Below are 22,578 nucleotides of genomic sequence, written 5' to 3'. Positions count from 1 at the left end.
ATTTCCAAGGGAGCGACGCTGACATGTCGCACATTTCACTTTGGTTTATGAAAAATTCATAACAAAACATTTCCTCGTCAAATGGAATAAAAGGCAACAACACCCCCACAATCCATCCTCCGTTTGCCCATTTAAATGCTAATGCAATTGAGAGGAAAGGCGTAGAGGGTGCACTTAGGGATAAACTACCCATGTACAAAGATACATATGTCTGTTTGCCGCTTGACGAAGAATAAGTTTCAACAGAGGGAGAGTGAGAGAGCAGAGCATGTTGTGACATCCAGTTAGTTATCAAATGATGGCAGTAATTAAATGAAAATGCTCTTGACATGAGCGAAAAGTTCAGCGTTCGCGCGCTAGAAAGTTGCAAAAAAGAGAGAGCGAGTTCAACGCTTAAGTAATTTCTTTCAATCTGTGACAACATGACACAGACGCACACAATGAGGACGAGAGGGAGAGAGAGATGGATGTGGCATCCTTCCTGCCGTTGGCAATTGTCGCATTTGTATTGCTAAACCAACAACAGCCACATGGCCACAAGAGTTGGCTTAAACGATTCCACATAAATATGACAAGTTGTCGCCAAGGAGGAAAAAAACCAACCAGGAAAAGCAGCATCCGCAGCAGCAGCAGTTTTTTCTTGAGACATCCCTGAGTCCTTGTGGCGCGCAAAGCCGCTCAAGTGGCAAGATGCTTATGAAAAGTCATGTGATGTATTTGTGGCCATTAAAGTGGCAAAACGACGCAACACACACAGAGGAGGAACCTTGGGCTATTTATGGTTGAGTTTGTGGGTGGATGCGTGCGTGAAGAGAAATGAATATTTATGTTGGCCATAATATTTTCATAGCCTTTATTAGTTGTAGTGTGTCTCGTTTGCTGTGCACTGTGCTGCTGTGGTTTTGCTCTGGTGTGGGAAAAACCCATCTCTTTTATTTGCGGGCAGTTTTCCATCTCCGCAAATCATTAATCAATTTGCCGCAAAATGTCATCGTCACCTGCTGCTCTCACAGCAAAAATACAAAAAAAAAAACCAAAAATGAAAAGAGCTACGATGATATTTCCGTAGCGTTAATTAACATTAAAGACAGAAATATATTCAGTAAAGGTTAGCAATGGAGTGCTGAAATCGGTGATACCCTGGCGGAGTCTGGATTTTTGGGGGAACTAATTTTGGGGTTTAATTAAATGTTGGATTACAAATTGTGGAAATATTAAGAGGCTTTCTGCTTAAATGTTTTACTTGGATTGTCTCTAAAAGTGTGAACAATTCGAACTTCATTTCGACAATGAGTTTTTCATTTTTATATCTTTATATTTGTATTTGTTTTTAATCCTTGGATTTTTTTATATTCTTTTAATTTTGTAGAATTTTTTGTCGTTGAATTTTATTCCAAAATCTTTTTGAATAATTTTGAGTAATAGTATTTTTTAGTTTATTTTAGTTGGTAGTAGTTTTAGTTTTTTTTTTTAATTGTTTCTCAATTGTTTTTTGGTAATAAAATTTAAGAACAAAATCAAAATCTTGCAATACAAAGAACAAAGCCACAGACTAAGAATTGACTATCTCATCACTCGTAGAAAGTAATTGAAATACAAATATGATTCCTCAACCTCCCTTCTAGGGTATCAATTGCTTCCTTACAGCACTACAAAAAAGCTGCCTCCTCCTACCTACGCCAAGGGCAACATAATATGATGATGATGATATTTACCTGGCGTTAATTAAGAGCCGCTGCAGCAGCAGCAGGCGCAAAAAAAAAGGCAGGCAGACAGACATATAGATAAAGTTGGCGACTCTGCGCCGCTTTGAAGGCGTGACCCTGCAAATAAACTTTAACCCCAATGGCAGGCAGTTTGTGCCTGTGCCACACACTCCCCTTGCCCTGTCAACCAGTTAACATTTTTCTGCCAACTGCACTTTTCGCATATGCAAAATGAATGTGGATACAAATTCTGTACGAGTATATTTCTTTTTTTTTCTCGGTTTCCTTTTACTTTTTGCCCGTACTCTGTGTGTATATTTTTATGGTCTGCTGACAAATTACGCGATCTTTCCATTAGGTGGAAGAGAGAGGGCGGGGGCCAGAGGTATGAGTGAGATGACTTGCTTTAAAGCCTTAAAGTTTGTTGGGCCACTGCAAAAATATATTCTCAGGCTGCCAAGGCTTAGGTATCAAAATTGCTTTTTAATTGTTTGTCAGGCAGTTTAAAATTTCTGCTTGTGGTATGTTTGAGAAGTAAACCAAAGGGAAAAACCAATGAAAATTCTGTTTGAGTAGCAAAGAAAGTCCCCAACATGGCAAACACCACACACACATCTTCTTATAAAAGAGGGAACACCTGTCGCCAGCAAAGATTAATATCGCGAAGCTCATTAAAATGTCAGACACGGCCAGACAGACAAACTCTGCCCCTCAGCCTGTCGTTTTTCTACCTCTAAATAATTTTGTCTACATGGAAAAGTTCAAGGAACTGGCAGAGGCTCCTTTTGTTTGCTCTCACTCGGCAGCTCGCTTGATATATGATCCAGTGGGGGGCAGCAGCAGCATCCACATTGCCATGCATCATTTGCTGGCTGGCATGCAGAAGGGGGTTTGTGGGTTGGTGTACTAATAAATTTATTACTGCCACACACGCACACACGCACACACACACACACACGGGACACACGCTAATGATGTTACCACACATTTGGTTAGCAAAATTATCTGCACATCAAGAAAGGAGTCGCCGTAGTCGTCGCCCTAGCCGTCTCCTGATTTTAATGAGCATTTTCCAGCTGGCTTAAAGTTTGACTTTGAACCCTAAAATAAACCGAAAAACTCTAAGGCTTAAAAGTTTCACTCTGGTTTCCCTGAAATCTCTGAAATCTCTCTGCTTCTCTTTTATCCTTGCAACTCATTTCCTGCCTCTTAGTGCGTAGAGTTTTTCTTTTCTGATAGCTACTTTTCCTGTTGACAAATTGGCTTTAGATGAAAGTTGCTTAAGCAAAAGTTTTTGGGCTTTAATTTCGAGGCTTAGTCGGGGTCTGCATGTCTCTCTCTATTTCTCTCTCTGTCTATGAGCCATTAGGCAACAGCTGTCCTTAACCTCCCACATTTACAGCTGCCATTAACGGGCCATTTACCAAAATGACTTTCTGATTAGATGGCAGACAGTCGGGGATAGGGCAGAGGCAGTGCAGGCACCGAAAAGAAATCTCTTATCAAAGAAAAACTATAGCCTATGGTTTATAGTAGTTGGGAAAATGCCACGCTGCCACTCAACTTTTGCTTTGCTGCCTATCCCCCAACCAGACACAGATCCACTTTTGCCTAGTCAGTCATCAGATGAAATTGCCGCGATAAACTTGATGAAAGTGTCTGCCCGGTTCTCCTTTTATCCACACACACAGAGCAACGGCAGCAGCGTGCAAGAGAGATTTATCAAAAACTGGGCAATCTGCCTCGGAGTTTTGCTGCCTTGCCCTGCCTGGCTGCTGTATCTGAATATTTCCGCTGACTCCGCCATGTCTTTGCCTCTTTCTCTGCCTCCATCTCTGCCTCTTAGTGTGTAAAGTAATTTGTTAACCAAATGACAGGCAGATGCCCCAGCAGCGGCAGCAGCAGAGAAGATGTCAGATGCTAGCAGCAGGATTTCAAATGAAATATTTAATTATGTGCCCAGCAACAAGTAGGGAAAAGGGGAGCAAGGGAATTGGCATTCAAATGGTCAGGCAAATCCACTTTACACCATCTTACAGAAAGTGCTGGCCAGAATGCGTACAGAATTCTTGATCATCTCGCACTCTATTTTTATACACTCCCTAAGAGATGTTTGAGCAGCAGCGGGCAAAGGAAAAATCATTTTAAATGATTGCCAAAATGTGCGAAACGTTAAAAAGAAATATTAAAATATTTCGGTTTAATTGCGGCCTGCAATCAATCAATAAAATGTAAAACAAATGCAAATAATTGCAACATTTTTGTTGCCTCCATTTTTCAATTTGTGGCCTCGAAACCCAAATTGGAAATCATTTTTGGTCGGCACAAAATGTTGTTTAATTTGTGCAACAATCCATTGCTTTTTTTTGGGCGGTTTTTTCTCATTTGGAATGGGGATTTTGTGTGCTTTTATTTGCTTGCAGAGGTGAAAGTTCACCTCAAGTTTTAGTAAAGATTTTTGCCAATTTGTAATTGCTATGTGTACATATACCCAGTAATTAAATATTTGAAATTGTTCATAGAAATGGGTGGGAAAACCTTAACAAGGGGTTTGGTTTTAATTGATTGATTGATTGATTGATGTATGCAATGATTACGCAGCCCAGGGCCACTTTTCTACTATTCATTTAATTTAATTAATTTTTGTTTGAAGGGAAAACTTATAACTTTTTTTTGCATAAGTCTTTTATATACCTCGTATATCACTTATACGCTAATATTCTCGAAAGGAATATTCTTATACTGTTGTGTACTCTTATACCACTCTTATACTACACTTATGCGTCTCTTATACGCCTCTTATACAGCTTGTGTACAAAATTGTGAATATAAAACACATCGATATGTCTTATAAACCTCCTATAAAAAATATAATAATGCGATTTTCCAAAGAAAAACTCTTCTAAAAAATGCCTTAAGATTATTTCGCCAATGAAACTCTTAAATACAAATTATACAAAATTATTTAAGAGGATTTGGCGTAGGAAACTGCCATACAAAATAATTGTAGCTCATTTCCCATACGAATTCTATTATAAAACTAGTATAAAAGTCTATTAAAACTCTTATACCACTGCTAAGCAGCTCTCACTTAAAATCCCATTGAAGGCTATCCAGCTGTTTGAAAACAAATCAATGCCAAAAAGTCATTCGCTGGCGCCTGATTAATATTTATTATTTCATTAGCTCTCTCATTACGGCATCCACATCACATCACCCCATCATCGTCAATTGTTGGATGGAGAATTGTGTGGTGTGTGCTGGGATTGTGGTTTTGTGGGGCTATTTTGGCTTTCCATTCGGCCAGCATTCGATGGGTAACTTGAGTGTGGGGCCTAAGGCCCTGGGGCGTGGCCAAAGCCAATGTGTGTGTGAGGGGTAATTGGATATACATATTGAGCAACTCTTTTGGGGGGTAAGGCAAGGCAGCTTTTGTGGTAAGAGTCTGCTTGCATAAGTCTCTCTCTCTCTCTATGTCTCTCTCGGTAATATGATACAACACCTCAAATCCCAGTAGCTTAAACCACATTTGAATGTACAAATGATGTAGCCAAGTACAGTAAATGTTATTTAATGTATATCAAGTTATTATTTTTCATTTGCCACAAAACATTGAGACATTTTCTTGCTGTTTTCTGTTTGTTTGCTGTCTCTGTAAGCAGCAAAATGCCATTAACTTCCTGTATTTTGTGTTACACGCTGTTAATTGTAGCTGCTGTTTGTTGTTGCTGCTGCTGTTCATGCCCCACCTCGTTGTTGCCTCTAATTTGTCAAAAAACATTAAACCAAGAGAGTCGTAAATAAAACAATCAACTCTGGAGACACATTTGGAGATTTTCGTTGATTATTTTTTGGCTGGAAAATGCGACGAACCGTGAAGGTTAGCTGATGGTACAGATACAGATATACACGATATAAAATGTGTGGGTGTGTACGATTATATATAAATGTATTTATACATGGGAAATTAGTTGCGGTGGCTTTTTGGTTTTATTTTTTATGGCTTTCATTGCTCTGGGAAGAACGTAACGAGTGTATTTTAGCGAACGCTGTACAGTACGTTTCACTGCCATTAAAAAGTGTGTGTGATTTCAAGTTTAGGTCGTAAAGATAGATCAGAGCATTTTTGCGATAGTACATTTGTTTGTAAATGCAGCCGGTTTGTTGGAAATATTATTTACTCATGCAAATTCCACTCTCTAAATGTATTTTGTGATATTTTACTGATAATTTTCTAGTACTTTACGTTAACTTTTTAGTGGTTTTATGGTATTTTCTGGCATTTGTAGTATTCATAAAATTTTTTTAACATTTTGCTGTCCATATTTTACTATTTTTCTAAATTTCCCTATTGTTTTGTGTTCTCTTTTACATATTTATAACATTATTATAGTTTCTTTAATAATAGCTTCTGCTATTTTTATGACCATATTTTTAAAACATTTTCTGGCACATTTCTAGCATTCTCTGGCAGGAAGTTCTACTATTTTCTCGTATTCTCCAGTAATAGTTTAAAGTTCGCATGACCAATGTGCACATAAATTATCCCCAAAACAATCGTAAATCACGCAAAATATAGCTCTAACAACCATTTTCCACTGCCAAACTGCAATGTTCCAAGATCCTATTACGAACAAAAACGCATTGCATGATCACAACGGACACACAACTTCACTTAGTAATCACAAGGGACACAACGCAACAATCTTTATCGTTGTTTCTGTCAGCCTTTGTGGCTGTGTGTGTGTGCGCGGCACTCATGACAATTGTCAACGATGAGACGAGACACAAATTAGCATTAGTATGAGTAATTAACTTAAATACAATAGAACAATTTAGTTTTCGCCAAATTGCACATGCGACAACAACGCCAGAGAGAAACGACATTGTGGGGGCATCATTATGGGGGTACGACACTGTCGCCTGACTCTGTTGGCTCCTCCCCCTGATTCTCCTTCCGCATACAATTGAAAATTTTGCATGCTAAATAAGGCAAAATGGCAAATGGCAAGTGGGGAATGCGGCAGCGAGGCAATGGAAGCGGGGTGTTCTGGAGGGCTTTCGACATTTTGGACTGTAATTACGAGCGTGCACGTCAACTGCTCGCTGACCGCTTCAGCGACTATCGAAGCCATCTAGCTAGCAGCTCTCGTCTCCTCTCTCTCTCTCTCTCACACTCTGTCCTGTCCTGCCTGGCATACCCTCCATTATGTTCCATGCATATTTGATTTTCAGTTGCGGATTATACATGTACTCATACGATATATGCATGTGCACTTAAAGAGTCGAATGATGGGGGGAGAACTCCTCTGCTGCTGCTGCTATCGGATCTGTATAATTTGTGTGCGATTTTTTGTCGTGTTCCTAAATGGACATTTCATGACCCAAATTTCAGTGTCAGCTAATGAGCCTTTGATTGACTTTTTCCCTGTGTGTATCTGTATGCGTTGGTGTTGTTTTTGCTCTTTTATCAATGATATTCCAAGCGTAACCCCCGCGACATTATAATTTTGTACTTGCGTGTGGAACGATGTATGTAGATACGATTTGGATGATAGAGAGATACACGAGAATAGATAAAGCACACATACCTGCAATGATAAAAAAAGAGTAAAGGTTTATTATTTTAGTTGTTTATTTTTTAGTGGAGAAATATTGTAAAATATTTTATATTATTTGCTGGTAATTTTATAGTATTTTTTGATATTTTGCATTGTTTTTAGAATATTTTCTGATTTTTAAAGTATTTGTCCAGTAAGTGTCTTCTAATTAAGGAATTATTATGAACTTTTCTTAATGTTTTTTTGGGACTTTAATGGTATTTTCTATTTATGGGATGCTAAATTAATGCATTTTGATTGAAGTTTCTTTTAAATATATTCTAATGAAGTTCTGCAATTTGTTGCTAATATTTTCATGCATTTTCTGGTGCATTTTTGGTTATTATATATTTGTAAGAAATTAATTCCAAAACTCTGCCAAGTGATAAATGTTGTTGGGCTAAAGGAAAACCATAATTTATCCTAGAATGAATTTCAAAGGGAATCACCTCTCAAATGCTGCTGAATCAACAGGCAATACACACCCTTTCTTTCCTTTCCTAGCCCGCCTGCAACACACTTAACCCCCCATTTTGACCGGGGGGACAATTTCAGCTTACAGATTGCCAATGGGCCCTTCAAAAATGGCTTTTCCGCCATTCATGCTCCTCTCCCAAACACAATGGCACCCCATTCACAAATGCTGCTGCTCGATGATGTTTTCTATGTGTAAGTATTGCTTTTTGCTTCCCTTTTTTATGGGCCTTTTCTTCAATATTTTTTGTGCTCCGTGAAATTAAGCAGCGATTCCTTTCTTATTTGCCGCCTTTGCTTGCGCCACTGCCACCGCTGCCGTGGCCTGGCCTGGCCGCCTTCCTGCTTCGCCTTTTGTGACGTAAATAGGCGGAAAAGAAAATTATGTTTACGCAAAGGGTGTGCGGGGATTCAGGATTGTGGGTGCAGTGGTGTCTGGGGTTTCAAGGGAGTTTCCGCAGGTCTCGGGTTTTCTAAAGCTTACAGCTGTCGGGATGGGTTGGCCTGCCTTTAAGGCTCTGAATGGACTGATGGTACAGTGGTTTGTAAAAAGGATGTCGAAATGGTTTGAATTTAACGACATTAAGTCGATAAGGAATGGAAATGGAATGATGAATGGTTGCCTCTTGGCTAACCAATTGGAATGAACTGCTTGGCTTGGGTTGGGTGGGATTGGGTTCTGTTTGTGGCAAAGAGAACTAGTTTGGGTTTTGGGGAACTATGGAGTGGACTCGGCTTTGTTTTTTGTTGATAAATATTGTTTGGGAATAAATATTTAATATATTTATTTTTATTTTAATGTGTTTATAAACTTTAAATTCTTTTAGTATTTTTGGGATTTTTTATAGTATTTTTTTTGGTATTGTTCAAGTTGTTTCTGGTATTTTCCTTAACTTAGTAGTAGATCCTTAACTTAAATTGTAAAACAAAACCCAACTTTAAATGAAATTTAGTTCGACGAAACCCTTCACAAAGGACACTCCCACAGTGCCCCACAGCCCAGTATAATACTCTCCATGGTACCCCTTACATGGCACGCAAATTAAATGAATTGCTTACCCCAGCTACATGCCACACCCCCCCACACCCCACTCCTTTACACACCCATTAAAATCATGCTTCAATGGTTTTTGACCATTTTTACTCGAGGTTCCTTTTTGTTGTTGTTGTTTGTGGGGCAGGGGAGGTGCAGGCACCGCTTCAATGAAGTTTTTTGCAGCTTTGTTGCAGCACCACCCAGCGCCCAGTACTGAAAAAAAACTTCCAAGCCAAGTGGTAAAGTGGAGCAGCAGAGGCACAGGCAGCAGTCCACATCCAAAGGAATGAATCCACTTTTCTGTGCTGCCCCCCCCTCCAGCCTGCCTGGCTGTGCCACACGATACTCGTAGCACTCCCTTTCCTGTTCTCCTAGGTAAATGAACCTATGGAACACTTGCCTGCTAAATGATTTACGCACTTTGGGCAATTTAATGGAGCAATTTTCCCAGAAAGTTCCCTTGGACAGCTCCAGGGGGTGCTGTGCGGCGGGGAGCCATGTCGAGACATTGCTTTGGGGCGCTTCCAGTTTGCCTTTAATTTGTTAAATCAGCTGGGCGTGTCCGTCCCTTTTTTTGCACATTTTGTATATTTCTTACACCATTTTCTTGGTTTATTTTTGGGGGCAGAGAATGGGAGTTTATTTATTGGGAAAAACGAGAAGATAATTTTCGGGTGTGAATGTTTCCAGGGGCTTTTGCTGTAAGCATGAATCATCCAGAACAATCAATATGTATAGGGAAAAAGCTACGACTTTTCGTTAGAATTAATATGTGTCTAAAATGTGAGCTTAAAGATGCTAAAAAATAAGTGAAAATAAAGGAAAGACTAGATTTGCTTCGTTAATAAATTGAATTGACTTAAGATGGAATTAGTGCTCCAGAATGGACATAAATGAATTCATTGAATGATGATTTATGATGCCATGACATGCCTTAATCCACAGCCATAAACTTTCTCAAGTTCTCGAATTTCAATTAATATTTTATCTAAAATTTGTTCAACTCTGTCTGTAACCAGAGAACCTAAAGTTTGTAAAATAAATGCAGCTTGTGTCATTTTCAGTTCCTCTTTTCCAATAATTAAATATTCTGTCAGCAAGAAGGAGCTCCACAATCACCCCGCCGGCTATTAGGTCTATTAACCAGCGATATCCAGCCTTGTCTTTGTTGTCAATGCCCTTTATTTATTTTATTTTTTTGCTTCTCATTTACCATTTTTATCGCTTCTTTACAAGTTGTTTTTTTTTGCGGTACTTTATGGTTTATTCTCCGTTTTTTGTCTTCCTTTTTGGTTTTATTTTCCCCTATTAAAGCTGGTCCCTTCACCGTGACAGCGCGATATATTCTCTCTGCTAGGCGCTGCATAAAACATCAAAAGCTGTGTGTGAAAATATAAAGGACAGCAAAAACCATGCTGTGCATGGCCCCTCCCCTCTTGAATGCTAAACAAATAGGAACTGTAGAAGCGCAGAAATATGGGACAACAAAAAATCTGTACAAAAAAGTGATGGCTGGTGGGCCCCTAAAGCTGTGCTATGATTTTTCGGCTCTGCTGTCATATCCTGGGAGGGGCAAGGGTATGCTGATTTTTTGTTTGATGTTTTGCGAATGTAGAAAGCAAAGCACTAACACAGGGTATCAACAGATTCGATCTATGAAGCGAAGGTTTTTGTTTTTTGTTTGGTTTTTTTCTTCTTTTTTTCTTGTTTGATGTTGTTGTGGTTGTTGCATGGTGCAAGTGCAGCATATTGCTGTTGTTGTTGGTGAGTGGTGTGTGGGGCAGAGCCATAAGAGGGAAACCAAAGAGAGAGGGAAAGAGCAAACCATAAAGGGCGCAGGCAGAGAGAGAGAGAGAGAGAGAGTGAGAGTGAGAGAAGGAAAAATAAAATCGCATAAACAAAAGGCGCCCTAAAGTTGATTTCCGGTTTCCGCTCAAATGGTTGCTGCTGTTGCCCGCCTCCTGCCCGCTGCCACTGCCCCTTCAACAGCAGCATCAGCGGCGTCCTTCCACCCCCTGCTGCCCCTCCCTCATCCCTGGCCTCTTGACGCGTTCGTGTGAGAATTCCGTGAGAGATTGAGTGCAGCTGCAGGGTAATTGTGGGTATATGTCAGTGTATGTGCGTGTGCATGGGCATAAATATGCGAGTGTGTGCGGGTGTGGGTGTGGGTGTGGGTGGGTGTGTTGTGGGGGCGTGTGTCTATTGGGGTGTGTAAATTTCATATTTTATGATTGACTCTCGCCCCCTGCCCGAGCGAACACAACAGCCAGAAAACAAACAGCAGCAGTAAACCAACAAACCGAAACGAAACTTAAAGTTTACTTTTTTTTTCTGAAGGATGCACAGCAAATAGTTAAACAAGTTTGATTGCTGGGCTGATGATGCCAAGGACCAATAGGATTATGAAGATTTTGCAGAATTTTTGCTTGAATGAAGATGGTTTCCAGGCGCAGTGAAGTGATGGAAACACATGTCCAAACGTGTGTAGGTTGTGTTGCCTGACCCTCTCCCACGTAATTATGATGGACAGGCAACACTCTTTTTTGGGGGGAGGGGCAACTAATGAAGGCCTCCAAACGTAAAGTGTGGCGACAGATCAAACACACAGCACGGAATGCGTAGTCTCCAAGGAACTCGAGCGGAAACTCGAGCAAATAGTCCGGGGAAAAAAGGAGCAGCGAGAGCCATGTGGCATGTGGCATTGTCATTTGTCTTTGCGACCAGGCACAGTGCTCATTCCTCTGATTGCGTGTTGTCAGCACATTAAGGGGCAACATGTGGCAGCACATTAACAGAACAGAGACCGAGGGAGTAGCCACCAAAAGTTCGTTCCTATTTGTTTAGTCAAGCCAAACCAAGCAAATGGTCATTTTGGGTTTTGGAAATTTACAATTAGAGTGAAAATAAATAAAAGAAGTAAGAAATGAGGAAAATGTGCTAACAAGATGAAGGAAAATTGCCAACAAACATAGGGAAAGGGGAAGTAGAGAAAAGAGAGGTGGAAGTTTATTTCTTAGCAGAAGAATAGCCCTGAAAAACAGAGAAATGTCTTTTAAACATTTATTTGTAAGACCTAAATAATATTTTAATTACATTTCTTGCTAAATTTCTTAGCTTAATTCCATTCTTGTATCAAACAATCAGTTTAATGTACAATAAAGAGCAACAATCTCAACTCACACAATTGTAGAACCTTTTTTTTTCTATAGAAAATGTACAACCGCAGCCAGCAGAGTGTGTAAATTAAATATTTCCGGTCTGCTTATAAATTTTTCAATTGATGGTACGTCCTTCAACGTACCACCCGAATCCCATCAATATTTAATTGAGCTTAACCTTTTTTTCCACTGACCGCAGAAACTTCAACTTTTGCTGGGAGTCCTGCCATATTCACCTTTTCCTGGTCATTGCCATTTTCATGTATATTTTTGTTGTCCACCTCTCAAAAGAACAACACGGGGCAACAAACAACGGGAAATAACAACACAGAACGACAACTCAAATGAAACTTCAATTATTCCACGTAAAAAATAAGCAGGCGGCCAAGGAGAGCCAGCCCCCCCCCCCCCCCTGACATGCTTGACCATAAATTGTAGGGAAACTGAGGGAAGGAAACGACGCCTTAGGTACCCTGAAAGTGCACGGGATTGGGGTTTTTGATGGGATTTTGGTGGCATTTGATTTTGATTTTTATTACAAGTTGTTTATTTTTATTTATTACATTTTCTGTATGTAAAATCAGTGTAAGATAATCCATTGCATTTATAACTTATTTTCCACATTCCAAAGTAAGTTGCCAAAAGCTGCCAAATATCATCATACCCTCGTTCTGAAAGCGAAATACACCAAAGAAAGTTGCAGAATTTTGTTTTGTGTGTGTGTTCTTTGTTGTTCTTCAGCCTTGTCACGATTTTTTGTTTACCAGCCAGGCACGGGGAGGGTCCGGTCCATCCACTACCCCCAAACAAACTGCTCTTTGAATCTTTTCATTTAACGTTACCCTCAGCCACTGCGGCTACCTTTGCACCCACAAAATGATGGGCCTTTTGCACTTATTTGTTTGGTGATTTGTTTGACTTGCGTGTCGATGATGACACAACAGAAAAAAACCACGCAGCAACAGGAAGAGGAACCTGACGAGGGGAAGTTCCAAGAAAGGAAAATTACTAAGTGAAATTTTGTGCAGAAAAAAGCAGAGAAAAGGCAGCCACCCAACCTCCCCAAAAAAAGGGGCGAAAGAGAAAAAACTTGTAATAATCATAAAAATGGCAACAGACGGCAGATGTCGCATTGCATATGAACCCAAAAAAAAAGGGTGGCAGCAGGGGGTGAAGGGGGTTTCAGCACTGACCAACCAACACCGGAAATTGTTGCAAATGTCAGCAACATTTCTTCTACTCGTATATTGTGTTGCGTGTGTTTGCACTCGTGTCCTTATTTATTGTATGAGAGATAAAAAGCGGAAGGAAATATGAATGAAAAGAGAGTGGGGAAAAAAGTGTAAAGAGACGAACGCACGTGACGGAAAGAGAGTGGTCATAGAGGAAAGGAATGAGAGAGCAGCAGAGAAAAAAAGAACAGAGAATTGCGAAATTTGCCAAATATTTGTGGGGAAAAATAAACAACATAAAAATAGGGGAATATGGCCAAAAAGAAGAGAGGAAAAGTAGAGAAAAATAGTCAGGTACACCTGAAGATGTGGCAAAGGATGGTAAAGTGAAAATTGTATTAAAATTCAATTGAGGGAAACATTTTAATTCAATTGCAAAGAAAAAAACATTAAGGAGGTGCCAAGTGTTTTTCAAGAATAAGATAAGATTTTCTGGGCAGATTTTGGGTCTTTTTTGGTAAGAGAAAAGTTCCTTTCCAGAATAAAAAGAGTGCATATAATGTCCCATAATTTAGAGCATATTTCCTGTGGGCATCTACACATTTTTGGGAATATGTTTTCATTACACAAACTCAAACCCGAAAACACTTTCCAACTATAATTGAACCCGCGAATTCCACTTCAAATCAAGAGTAATTATCACGCAAAGACTTCTTAAAACTTCTCTAATCATCACTTGTTAAAAATTAAACACTCTGTCCGCAATTAATCTTCATAGTGTTATCCCCACTTAATCCTAATGCTCGAGAAAAATTCGACCCTTCGCATCAATCCTTGTATTCCCCCAAGACAGTTGCCCGACCTATTCCTACACCTACACCTTAAATGAAATCCATTTTTATTGTGCTTTAATTACTTGTTTTTCCTTCTTTCTATTTCTTTTTGTTTTCTCCTTTTTTTTTGTTCTTGGGTTTGCTGGTTGATGGTGGAAATCTCTCAGCGCTCGTTTATGAGGCGTTTGCATGTTCTGTCGATTTGATGGGCAATGCCATAAACAAGCAGACAACCCAGGCAGAGACAGATGGAGAGAGATAGAGAGAGAGAGAGAAAGGGAAAGGGTAAGCTGGATGGAGAGACAAAACAGCTAATGAGTTTTAAGGGGCAAAAGAATGGTGCTCAGGGGTGCCATTTCCTCCCGGCTGCTTGTAATGAGCGACAATCGAATGACCAAAAACCAAAGCAGCAAAATCCACAAGGAAAAGAAAAGCTACAGAAGAAAAGGCTCTGAAAACCTCTGCCAGTTATAGAAGGGAAACCTCTGCCCAGTTGAAGGAATATTAACGATGTTCGTGGCCCCCCCAGAGTGCGTTATTAAACGAGAAGCCAAAAGGGAGGAAAGGGCAAGCCTTCCTGCAGTTTGATGTCAAAGTTCATGGCGGGCGGGCTGCCGTCGGCTTGCACTTTTCATCTTCATCAGCTCTTAATCATTTCTGTCCCTTTCTATGTTCTTGCGCCCTTTCACGCCCTCTCTTTCGCACTCACGCCCCACCACGGCATATGAGGTAATTAAAAGTTATGGTCGGGGGAGGATGAACGGAACTTATTAATTTCTGCATTATTTAAGCGTGTAATTTATGTGTTCTGTTGGCATTTTTAATTGCATTACACGGCGGTAGGTTAATGCATGTTAAATGCATAATGAGAGAGTGGGAAAGAGTAGGAGAATAACCCTCTATAGGGAGTGACGGGGGTTACAGGAAACAACCTGTCATATGAGATCTCTCTGTGGCATGGCGCTTGTTTTATTAATTGAAGTGTAATCAGAGACAGCTGCCAACAGACACGTACCACATTTGTCCATTTCCCTCAGTCATTTCCCTTCATTTCATTCTCTTCATTTCCGACATTTTAACCCCATGCCCAGGCAAAAGGTCAAACCATCTGATGAGTGCAGGTGATAAGGCCGAACCTTAATCAAGTGACACACTCGTCTCTCAATAAAAGCCAAAGCCACTGAATAATCACAATCAAACTTAAACCTCAGTGAAGAAGGAACACTGGGAGAAAATGCGGGTCCTAAAGAAAATATCGGATATATCAATGGAATTTAAATGAAATGAAAGATTTGAACAGATTTGAAAGATTTGATTAGATTTAGGGTGATATTTTGTGAAGTCATTCTCGAATTTGGAAGAATACCATCCACTAATATCGGTTGCAACTAAATACAATATCAAAGAACACCAAATGCTATCATTCCTTATTAACTGTTATCGAAGTGTTTCCTTTCAAGTGCCATCGATAGATACACTAAGTGGCAACGAGCGATATTAATATCGATAAATATGTGCAAATAATGGTTATTGTTACCGAAAACTATAAAATAAAATTCCTGCGCATGTCAGGAGCATATATTCAAGTATTTGTTCTATAATCTTGGCACATCTCTCCCGTTTTTTCTCAGTGCATCACTTAGCAGTTGTCTTGCTCCATCTCTAAAACTCCTTTTTACTGCCTGGTGGTTCTTGGTTTTGCTCCTTTGCAATCTTACATCGGCTTGCAATTTGATTTTGTCGCTTTAGTTTTACACAAATTATTTCCGATAATATCAGCAGCAAAAGAGAGAAAGACCAAGGGGGAGAGTGTGGAGTCTCCAGCTATTACTTCCACTTCTTGTCTGAACCTTTTAATAATTTCATTTAGTGCCAAAAATTGTCTTAAACGCAAATTGAATTAAGCCACCAAATGGAGATAGAAAAGGCAACTTCTTGGCACTTTTTTTGCACCACTCTACTGGTGTGCAAGGAAGTTAACCCCAAACTCAAGGACTGCCTGGCTGGCTGGCACTTGCCTAATGGCGCTCAAGGACTTGGCCACATTATGGCACAACGAAAAGAAAATGGAGAAATGGCGAAAGGGAATCGCGGCTACCTGGAATTGGAAATGGAATTTTTGCAAGTGGCAGGGACATTTTTTCATTGTTTTTTTTTTTCGTTGACCACGTAAAGCAATTTGTGTGGAACTGCATTGATGTCAGGGCTTAAAAGCCTTGTCAAAATAGGAAAAACCCTAGAACGGGGGGGCAACAAAAAAAAACACAGAAAAAAAGGGACAAGGACAAACAAAATGCAAATGTTGAGCAAAAGTAAATAAAATACCCATACAAAACAGTTGACATTTAGCTTTCACAGAGCGGGGGGGAAATAAGGAACAATTTGGGAGGGAAAACACACACTCAAGAGAGGGACAGGGAGAGAGGGAGAGGGAGAGGGAGAGCGAGAGAGATCTCTCTGGGGAGGCGTGTGAATTGTTTTAGCAACAGAAATTCATTGGGCCAAAAAGCTTTTGTTTTTATTTTGTCAGTTTTTTATTTTGTAAATTGAGAGCGAGACAGTCAGAGACTGAGTGTGAGTGAGAGCTCCATATGCAACAGTTTGTGGCAGCCCCAGCACAAACAAAACTTTTGCCTGACAGACAAACAAAACAACTTTTAACTTCTGATATTCTTTTTGGGGTGGGAGCTGGGGCGTGGGGGGCATTATATTATTTGAATTTCGCAAGCAAATAAATAAGCAAATTGAAATAAAAAGTCCAAAAACTACAACTAGAAAACTGTCAGGGTGAGAGCAGGGTAAATGAGGGCGGAAAATGAGTGGCAGTCGGGGGAGGAGCTGCAGGCGGAGTCTGAGTAGGTGGCACGAACTGCCTGCCATTTTGGCACATGGCAATTTCCGTTGAGTGCAACAGCAGCAAGCACATGACAAAAATGTGGAATGTAGACGGACGCATCGTGGCCAAGGGAGGGTCCCCTTGAGGCCTGCTGAGGGGTAAGCAAATTCCAAAAAAAGTTAAAAGTTTAATTGTGTGTGCTCTGCGTGTGTCTCTGGCCAGGATGTGATGTCAGTGGGATTGTGCCTCCAGTGGCAGGACACAGCCGTGTGACAAGTTTTATTAAGTTTATTTTCTAGATATATTTTCAACATTTTGCATTTAAACAAAGGCGACGAGCACTGGCACAGGCAGGACGTGATGCCACAAAGTTTTGCAGCGAGTGCAAAAGGAGTCATCGTTGAGGTCTCTGCAGGGTCCAAAGGAGGGGGGGAAGGCAGGCGGCTAGTCGATTGCATGTTGCACAAACACATACTGGGGATTTTACATGGCACGATGCACACACTTGACTGCTCGATGGCCCCTGCTGTGCTTCGGCCAGTGCCACTTTTGCATCAGTTGCAGGGACACGAGCCCCTCCACCCTTCGCTCCACCTATTTTCTGGTCACTTAAAGCCACCTGGGGGTAGGTTGGGGGAATTGCCTTTCTTGCCACATCAAAACCGTTTAAAATGAAAGAAAAGCAATATGTTGCTGTTGCTGTTGCTGTTGCTGCAGATGACAAGCAAACACCCAAGGGATATGCCATATAATACGAGGGGGAATACACCTGGAATCAAGCGAGCTCAACCTCTCAGCCTCACAGCTCTCAAGAGTATCCTGTGTGGGTGTGGGCGTGCTTCCGTATCCTTTCTCTGTCGTAGCAACACACGACTTGAGTTTCAGTGTATGGCGTAAAATATTTACCAACCATCAGTCGCTGTCATACTTTTTTAATTGACTTATCAATAATTCATGCAACAGCCACACAAACACATCCATGTGTGTTGAGAGTGTGTGGAGTGTGGCACACAAAAAGTGCAGAGGCTGAGTGCAGGAATGAATACTCATAAATACAAATGAAGTCACATTGCAGTCGTCTCAGTGTAAATGAATAGAGTAGGAGAAGAAAGAAAATGAGAGCGATACGCCATAGGTTGAGGCAGGGACAGGGATTGAAGGGGGTAAAGAGAGAGAGGCTGAGAGAACCAGAGATTGGGGAGAGAATCGAAAGTACAGAAGGAAAATCAGAGCCTGAATGAGATATTCAAAGGTAGAGCTGCAGTTGAGGCTGCAGAATCAACGACTGTCTGCATATAATGGAACCAGAAAATATATACTGTAAGATATAGAACTTTTTCCTGTGAGTTTTTCTCACTTTATATCAAGCCATGGCTTTAAACAGGGCAGGTATCATTTCTATCATTGGTAATCGTTAAAATTCGGTAAACATTTATCCACATATATTATCTATATCGAAGAAAATGTTGCAATAAATTCATAAATATTTTGTTTTGAACAAATTTGTTAAAATTTGATCCATTAAATTGTCTTTTCATAATAAATGTTCGATCATAGAGCTGATACTTTAGCGACGTTATTAATTGATGTTGGTTGTTGTAATTATCTTGTTTTCAGCTTGCTTTTCCAATCCTTGCTTTCTAGTGATTTCCCATACTATTTGCATGATACTTCCTATAAGTTTTCTCTCACCTGCTTGTAGTTTTCTATACCATTTGAAATCTTCCTCTTTTCTTTCCCTGGATATCTATATAAAGTTCCCTATTTTAATTTCCTTCTCAAGCTTTTTCTCATCCTTTATCTCAGGTTTTTTCCACCTAAAATTGCTTTCATCTACTTTTTCGCATAAGTTTTTTTGATTAATTTAGGACTTGCGCTAGTCAGAAATATTTCCCATTTTTACTCAAGAGAAATTTTATATTTTACTCAGCATGGACTTTATATTTTACTCTGTGCAGTTTACTGTACTTTTTATATTTTGGTGGCAGGTACATTTGGGCAGGGCTTTCTCCCCCCGGCTCATGTGATTGATGCATTTTTAATGCGCAAAGGAGTTACGAAAAATGGAATGCGTTTTGAACACTAGGAGCAGGGTAGAGACGACCTCTTTAAGGATGGCAGCCGGCTTGAATGATGGAAATATAACTGCGGCTAAAGGGGGTAACTCTCAAGGCTGCTTAAATTTTCCAAAATCACGCGCTCAAAGCAAATAAAAATTCATAATCGAGGGAAAGTAAGGAGCAAAAAGAGAGAGAAGGAGGAGAACCTTTTTATCAAGGATAAAATCAAATTTAACGCATCGCTTGGATTTTTAGGGGGCAGAGACACAGGCTTGGGGGCGGGTCTGTGAGTGTATGGTGTAAGGCCACGTATTCCACTTGACATGAAGGCAACGCAGCGAAACGCAGCAGTGTGTTGGTAGGGGGGCATGCAGGGCACGTGCCGCATGGATTACGCGTGGCAGAAAGAGAGAGAGAGAGAGAGAGAGCTCCACACGAGGCCGAAAGAAATATGAAAGTAGGGGCAAGGGCGGCGCGCTGAGGCAACAGCGTGAAATATGTGTAGCATAAGACAAGGCGCATAATCAAAATGTAAGCAACAACAACTACAGCCCGCCAGCCAGCCAGCATCATCCTCCGGTTGCACATGCCACTTACACAAGTGCAGAAGCCCCCAACCTCTGGCCCTTTGGCTTCATAAAGCAGCAGGGATCCTGCCCCCTTGGCTTTGGCCCTCCCCCAAAAACAAACAAAAAAGAAAGCAAAAAAAAAACAAAAGGCGATGGAACAAAAATCTTATGCCTGAGCTGCCAGTTGATGTAGCGCGCACTTTGTGGCACAGAAAGCGATTGAGGGAGGGAGGGCGGTGCATAAATGAGATGGGTGCTTCGTGAGGATTCGAGTGTGGGGGCGGGGCGGGGCGAGGGCGAGTGAAATGAATGAAATGCAAGCGAACGACCACTCGACATATCGATCATTAATATTTTCTATTTGCGGGCGCCTCTCTCAAAAGCAAGCGAAAGTCTTTAAGGAACAAATGAAATTGAATCGTGTGGGGTGGGCGAAAGCTTTTCGCATTCTTGGGAAATGAGTGAAGGAAATTCGTGGGAAAATGTATTTTTGGGAATGAAAATTAAGAGAATTTCTTTATGCGAAGAATATAAATATTCGATACACATGAAGTAAAGCATAAACTTGAATTCATATTAAAAACAGGGGAAAAAACACTTCCAAAAATTGATTTAAAAATATATTACTTTCTTTTAGTGCACTTTTAATCGGAAATTAAGAAATCCTTAAGGACTAAGGATCGAAATCCACAAAACTCCTTTGCAAAATGTGCCCTAAACGAACGGCACTTGATATAAAATATTCCGGTCAGATTTTTCCTAAGACTTTCGACTAGACTATAAATATTTCTCTATATCAATGTTTCTTTCCACTGGATTAGGATTTGAAGTGAAGCAAGGACATTTTGTTGGCACTTCTTTAATACTGAACTTTTACCACCCAAATATAAAATAGGTCCAGTCCCCGAGATAATTTGCATTGCCTCATGAAAATGTAAATTTCTTAGCCCAAAATTCTACATTTGAGTGGAGTTTTTTCTTAGACATTTTTGGTTGCTGTGAAAAATATTCCCCAAGCTGTCAGCTTTTTTGTCGCAGAGAAAAACCTCGTTTTCTTTTGGATTTTCTTTTTCGCTTGGCTTTTCTTTTATTTTCTTTAGTGGTGTAAAGGAAAAATGCTTGTAGCCTGTCACTCACCTCTTCCTCATTGCTGGCCGTATTCACGGAGTCCATGCTCTGCGAGAGTCCCAAGGGGGCGAGTGCCATTTGATTTTCCATTATGGCAGCGGCGGCGAGATTGTTGTTGCTATCGCTGACTCCTCCTGCTGTTGTTGCTGCAACTGTTGTTGCTGTTGTTGTGGCACTACCTGCCGGTGAGGGTGTCGTAGGCGCAGAGGCCGACGCAGAGTTCGATTCGTGTGAATGCGATTCGTGGGCGGGGCTGTCCGGTAAACTGCTGCTGCCGCCGCTTGTGGGTACAGCGGCAACGGTGGCTGTTGCTGGTGTTGTTGCAGCTGCAACTGCAACGGCTGCTGGTGCGGACTGTTGGCTGTTGTTGTTTTCCCTCTGCTTGCTGCTGCCGCCACTCAGCAGAATGTGCTGCTGCTGCTGCTGCTGCTGCTGCTGCTGTTGCACGTACGGCGAGTGCCTGTGCAGCTGATAGCCGCCGTAGTGGGCCAACGACTGTTGTTGTTGTTGCTGCTGTATCTGTTGTTGTGCTGCTACTGCTGCTGCCTGTTGCTGCTGTTGATGTTGCACCACTTGCTGCTGGTGCACTGCCGCCGAATGTTGCAAGTGCTGATTGAGCAAGGCAGCTGCTGCCGCTTGATTGAACTGTGCCAGACGCTGCTGCTGCTGCTGTTGCTGCTGCACTTGTTGCTGCTGCTGCTGTTGCAGTTGTGGCTGCTGTGCTGCCGCTACTGCGTAAGCAACTTGTTGCTGTTGCACCTGCTGCTGCTGCTGCTGTTGCTGCTGCTGCTGCTGCTGATGGTGGGCTGCAACGGCGGCCGCAAACTGTGTGGGATGGGCAAAGCTCAGCTGATGATGTGGATGGTGGGGATGCTGTTGCAGCTGAGTTCCTAGATGGCTTCCAATATGATTTCCCAGATGGTGATGGTGTCCTTTGAGGGCGCTGGCTGGCACTGGGACTTGTACGGGCTGCAGGGGCTGCACGGATACGGGCACGGGCACAGGTACGGTCACGGGCAGCACTGAGACGGCGGCGGCACACTGGCGTTTCGGCGACGGCGACAACACCTGTGGGGCACTTGCTGGCGTCTGCGGCAGCGTCGGCCTGCGTTTAATCGCAATCGACGAAATGGTGATGGCTTTTTCGAACACCGCCTGCTGGTTGTTGTTGTTGTTGTTTGTTGTTGTTATTGTTGTGTTTGTGTTGTTGTTGTGAATCGGGTTGTTGGGTATTGAGATGTTGGTGGTGACTATGGGTGGCGTCGTCGTCAATTGCGGCAGTTGTGGCGGCGTCGTCGGCGGAGGCGGCTCGACTGCGACAGCGGCGACGGTGGCTGCTGCTGTGGCGGCAATGAGCAGTTGATGATGGCTGCCCAACAGGTCCTGGTAGCTGGCTATGTTGGCGAATCAGTTGGTACTGCGAAAAGGAAGGAAAAAGAGTTGCTTAGAATGGGTGTATAAGTAAAATGTTGGGTATAAATATGACATTTGCGAGGGGAGTAAACATATAAGAGGAAGTATAGGAAAAAATATAAGAGTGAGGATAAGAAAAAGTATAAGAGTGGGTATAAGAAAAAGTATAAGAGTGAATATAAGATAAAGTATACAAGTGATTACATATATGATGACTCATAAGAGAACAGATAAGGTGAAGTATAAGAGAAAGTATAAGATGAAGTATAAGATAAAGCAAATAACGAACAAAGTTATGGAGCAAAGTCGTATTATTCAAAGTAAAAGATGGAATATAAGATCAAGTTTACAAAAATTCTCAGAATAATTGTAAGAGGAAGCATAGGAGAAAGTATAAGAAGAAGGTTCGCTTTACCGAGTTGTCGAAAAGAAAGAAAGAACACCAAAAAGAAGTAGAAGTATGGCAAAAAATTAAGTACTGCACCTATGAAGTTCAGATCTGTCAAAATTGTGATCAAATCTTGAAAATTATGAAAAGTTTAATGTAAAACAATGGAACTAATAGAAGAGCTGCAGAAAAACAGTAGAAGAGC

General features: G+C 41.2%; 1 protein-coding gene across 1 annotated transcript in view; it reads right to left on the bottom strand.

Annotated features, from left to right (window-relative positions):
- Positions 1–21,979, bottom strand: part of LOC117585120 (protein couch potato) — a gene marked incomplete at its 5' end in the record, with an annotated part of 62,903 nt that extends 40,924 nt beyond the window's left edge. Inside the window, 1 exon segment of the mRNA XM_034274442.1 lies at positions 20,582–21,979. Within this exon segment, the coding sequence (XP_034130333.1) occupies positions 20,582–21,979 (1,398 nt within the window).
- Positions 21,980–22,578: the final 599 nt, after the last annotated feature.

Source organism: Drosophila guanche, unplaced genomic scaffold, assembly GCF_900245975.1.
Source record: "Drosophila guanche unplaced genomic scaffold, DGUA_6, whole genome shotgun sequence".
NCBI classification, from domain to species: domain Eukaryota; kingdom Metazoa; phylum Arthropoda; class Insecta; order Diptera; family Drosophilidae; genus Drosophila; species Drosophila guanche.
Note: the sequence above shows the minus strand (reverse complement) of the source record. Positions and strands in the feature narration are given on the sequence as shown.